This window comes from Piliocolobus tephrosceles, unplaced genomic scaffold (assembly GCF_002776525.5).
Source record: "Piliocolobus tephrosceles isolate RC106 unplaced genomic scaffold, ASM277652v3 unscaffolded_35876, whole genome shotgun sequence".
Classification (NCBI taxonomy): Eukaryota; Metazoa; Chordata; class Mammalia; order Primates; family Cercopithecidae; genus Piliocolobus; species Piliocolobus tephrosceles.
The window spans coordinates 1-4,211 of NW_022319727.1; the positions used below are offsets into that span (position 1 = coordinate 1).

Below are 4,211 nucleotides of genomic sequence, written 5' to 3' on the forward strand. Positions count from 1 at the left end.
CCTGCCTTAGCCTCCCAAGTTGCTGGGATTACAGGCGACCACCACCACACCCGGCTAATTTTTGGATTTTTAGCAGAGAAGGGTTTTCACTATTTTGGCCAAGGTGGTCACAAACTCCTGACCTGAAGTGATCTCCCCTCCTCAGCCTCCCAAAGTGCTGGGATTACAGGCGTGAGCCACTGTGCCTGGCCATTTTAATTTTTTTTTTTAAGACACGGTGTCCTTCTGTCACCTATGCTGGAGTGCAGTGGCACAATCATAGTTCTCTGCAGCTCCACCTCCTGGGCCCAAGACACCCACCCGTCTCAGCCTCCCGAGTAGCTGGGACTACAGGCACGCACCACCATGCCCAGCTAATTAAAAAATAATTTTTTTAGAGACAAGGTCTTGCTATGTTGCCCAGCATGGTCTTGAACTGGCTTCAAAAGACCCTCCCGGCTTGGCCTCTTAAAATGCTGGGATTACGGGCATGAACCACTGTGCCTGGCCAGCATTTTACTCTCATGTATAATGAGGATTAGATTTGTAGCAGTTTGTCTAGCTAATTGCTTTGATCCACTTCTCTTACTGCTCCAAGATGGCCACATGGTCACACCTCCACCAGGCCACTAGATTACACTTCCAAGCTTCCAGGAAGACAGGATCTCTGCCTTCTTGGGTATGGATTTACTTGTCAGAAGGGAGGAGCCCAGGCCTGGAGACATCTTGGATTTTACAAAGCCGGGGAGTACGGGACTCCTGGCTCCTGGAGAGGCTTTATTTATGTTCCAGAAGATTAGACCTAGGATCCTTTTTATCCTATCTCCATAGAGGTTTTTCTCCCTCCTTTTGGCAGCAGTGGGAGAGGCAGCTTCCTCTTTGTCCTACATATAAACAGATTAAATCTGTTTTTCTGTGTTCCTCCCCTGTGGTACAGCCTTTGAATTTGTGTATATAGCACATTGATTGGGCTTTCATTTTGTCACCACAAGGAGGGACAGTTAGGCTGTGGGGAACCACAGGGTTATTATTTGCTTTGTATAATAGTTGAATGGCGAGGATCTGTCTGTAATCCAGGATATCTTGTGTGCATGTTCAAGATCAGATGAATAAAGATGAGTATTAAAAACCCAACAATATCTATCCTAAATTGTCCTCCCAATCAGAGGAACAGGGAGCTTTAATTGCATATTTTTCTTTGCTGGACTCCTCATCATGGGATTAAACTGGAAAAGGAAATTAATGGGACTGGGGATGGTGGCTTATACCTGTAATCCCTGCACGTTGGAAGGCTGAGGCAGGAGGATCACTTGAGGCCAGGAGTTGAAGGCAAGCCTCAGCAACATAGTGGGACCCTGTCTCTACTAAGAAGAAATTTTAAGTTAACTGGGTGTGGTGGTACATGCCTGTAGTCCTCGCTATTCTGGAGGCTGAGGTGGGAGAGGACCACTTGAGCCTGAACTAAAAAGGGAAACTAGTACAACCATGGTAGTAGTATTGCTTAATTTTATACTGCAAATGGCATTTAAATGGAACTCTTTACAGAGTAACATTTCTTTAACGTGAAGGGAATTAACTTTAATGGTATTCTTTCTTCAGGTGACAAGGCAGCTGTACGAGCCACTAGTTATGCAGCTGATTCACTGGTTCACTAACAATAAGAAATTTGAAAGTCAGGATACTGTCGCCTTACTAGAAGCTATATTGGTAAGTAATAGTTGATTCTTTTCCTCTTATTCCCATTGATTAGTTGTATTTGATGTTTGTTTATTTATTTATGATTTTGAGACAGAGTCTTGCTCAGTCGCCCAGGCTGGAATGCAATGGCATGATCTTGGCTCATTGCAACCTGCGCCTCCCAGGATCAAGCAGTTCTCCTGTCTTATCCTCTTGAATAGCTGGGACTACAGGCGCGCTCCACCATGCCTGCTTAATTTTTTGTATTTCAAGTAGAGACGGGGTTTCACTGGGTTGGCCAGGCTGGTTTTACTGCTGACCTCAAGTGATCGGCCCACCTCAGCGGTGAGCCGGGCACAGTGCCTCATGCCTGTAATCCAACACTTTGGGAGGCTGAGGCAGGCAGGTTGCGTGAGCCCAGGAGTTGGAGACCAACCTGGCCAACATGGAGAAACCCTGTCTCTACTAAAAATACAAAAATTAGCTGGGTGTGGTGGTACACACCTGTAGTTCCAGCTCCCCAGGTGGCTTAGGCATGAGAATTGCCTCAACCTCAGAGACAAAGATTGCAGTGAGCTGAGATTGCGCTACTGCACTCCAGCCTGGGCGACAGAGTGAGACTGTCTCAAAAACAAACAAACAATAAGAAGAATTTCTGAGCATATCCAATTTTCTCCTATACTCAGATTCAATAACTAAAGGGCCCTGGAAACAGCAGTTCACCTTTTACACAGAACTCTCCTGACACAGAGAAGCAGCGTCTTAGAATTTGGTCGCCATCTCACTGAGGGCAGAGGCAGTGAGGCCAGCTAAATTGTAGTGTCTTGATGCTTATTTTACTGTAATTTTTGAACCTGTGCAAATAAGTTTATGTTGCCTGCACAGTCCTGGTTATGCTGCTGGCAGTGTACTCTGAGTGTGACCTTTCTTTGTAGTCATGTTAGGGGCAGGGGAGAGTGAGTGAACATTCGTTAAGGTGGTGACATAATTAAACCTGTAGTTTAATTCCCTGCAGTGTCTACCAGTGAATCCTACCTATAATAAATACAGTTAGTTAAAATTAATTTATGGCTTATTTGCATTCAGATGGTTTCATTATCATGTTTCTGTTAAAAAGTTTTTATTTTAGTTGTTTTCTGTTTCTTTTCTCCCTTTTGATCCTTGAAGGTAGATTAAGTAAGAGCTTCAGAAAGAAATCTGATAAGTAAAACGAGATAGTTGAGGAAAGAAAAGGTAAAGAAGCAGCGTGAACTCAGTAGCACAGTACTCAAGTGAAGGAGGGCCGTGGGTTTCCTGGTGAGAGCTGCTGTTCCCTGCATCACCATATGGCGCCGGTGACCTCTGCTCTTAGAAGCAGGAAGCACCCTCTCCTCCCATTCCCGTGGCTTGTGTTACCTTTTTGGATTCTAATTACCTCTGCAAGAAAGGATTTGTGTATAGCAGATAACTGGAAGTGTTAGGCAGAACTCTTTTATTTCAGTGTTGAGTGTACATTTTCAAGTTAAACTTTTCCTTTATAGATCTGAGAGAGTGTCATGACTAGAAGGAAACAAAGCATAAAGTAGAATACATCTCTGTGTGGTCGTTGGTCAAATGTCCATAGCTGTTTTCGGCAGGGCCTTTTTGGGGGCTACTCTTCATGTCTCCATAGGATTTTCCTTTATGGAGCAGTACAGTTTTTTTGGAACTTCCAAGGGTCTTATTCTCTTTAAGTTCAATATGCAAAGTGTCTCAAATGCTGTTATGGGGTAAAATCAACAATCAGAATTCCTCTGAAATTCTTAGGATATAGCCATTTTGTTTTTTTTCAGGGAAGGGAAAGATTGTTTTGTTATAATTAAAATTTTCTCTCCCTTCATGGCTTTTCAGTTTATTAATTTGTTTAAAAGAAAATGTTTTCGTTATGTCAGAGGAAATAGTTATATAAGCCTAGATTCTGGATACACTATGGAGATTGGTTTTACTAATGTTTATTTTTTTCTTGACTAGTGCTGTAAATTAATTTTTAACCTACGTTAGTTAGGCTTAGAGATAGACCAAGGGTGTTCAGTTGTTAGTGGTTATAAAAATTAGTAAACTCAAGGTCTCTTTGTTTTGTTTCAGGATGGAATTGTGGACCCTGTTGACAGTACTTTAAGAGATTTTTGTGGTCGGTGTATTCGAGAATTCCTTAAATGGTCCATTAAGCAAATAACACCACAGCAGCAGGAGAAGAGTCCAGTAAACACCAAATCGCTTTTCAAGCGACTTTACAGCCTTGCGCTTCACCCCAATGCTTTCAAGAGGCTGGGAGCGTCACTCGCCTTTAATAGTATCTACAGGGAATTCAGGTTTGTAAAGCTACACCACAGGGAAGAGAAACTTGTGGTTTTGAAAAGTGACTTGGAGTTTCACTCTGTGTATCCGTGTGTCATATATCCTGCATTTAGTAAGTAATTATGTGCTGGATGCTGTGCTGTCTTCTGGAAATTAAAAAGTGAATTAAAATTCAGTTTGCACTCCAGAAGCTTGGAAACTGCTGAGAAATGCATATAAACACTGTCTCAGCCATTTCG

General features: G+C 42.8%; 1 protein-coding gene across 1 annotated transcript; it reads left to right on the forward strand.

The window, feature by feature from the left end:
- Positions 1-1,576: 1,576 nt before the first annotated feature.
- LOC113222876 (DNA-dependent protein kinase catalytic subunit-like) lies at positions 1,577-3,986 on the forward strand (the record flags this gene model as incomplete). The annotated part of the gene is made up of 2 exons (XM_026452451.1): positions 1,577-1,686; positions 3,760-3,986. Coding segments are annotated over exons 1-2 (305 nt in total), but the record flags the coding sequence as incomplete, so codon positions are not given.
- Between the last annotated feature and the right edge of the window lie 225 nt (positions 3,987-4,211).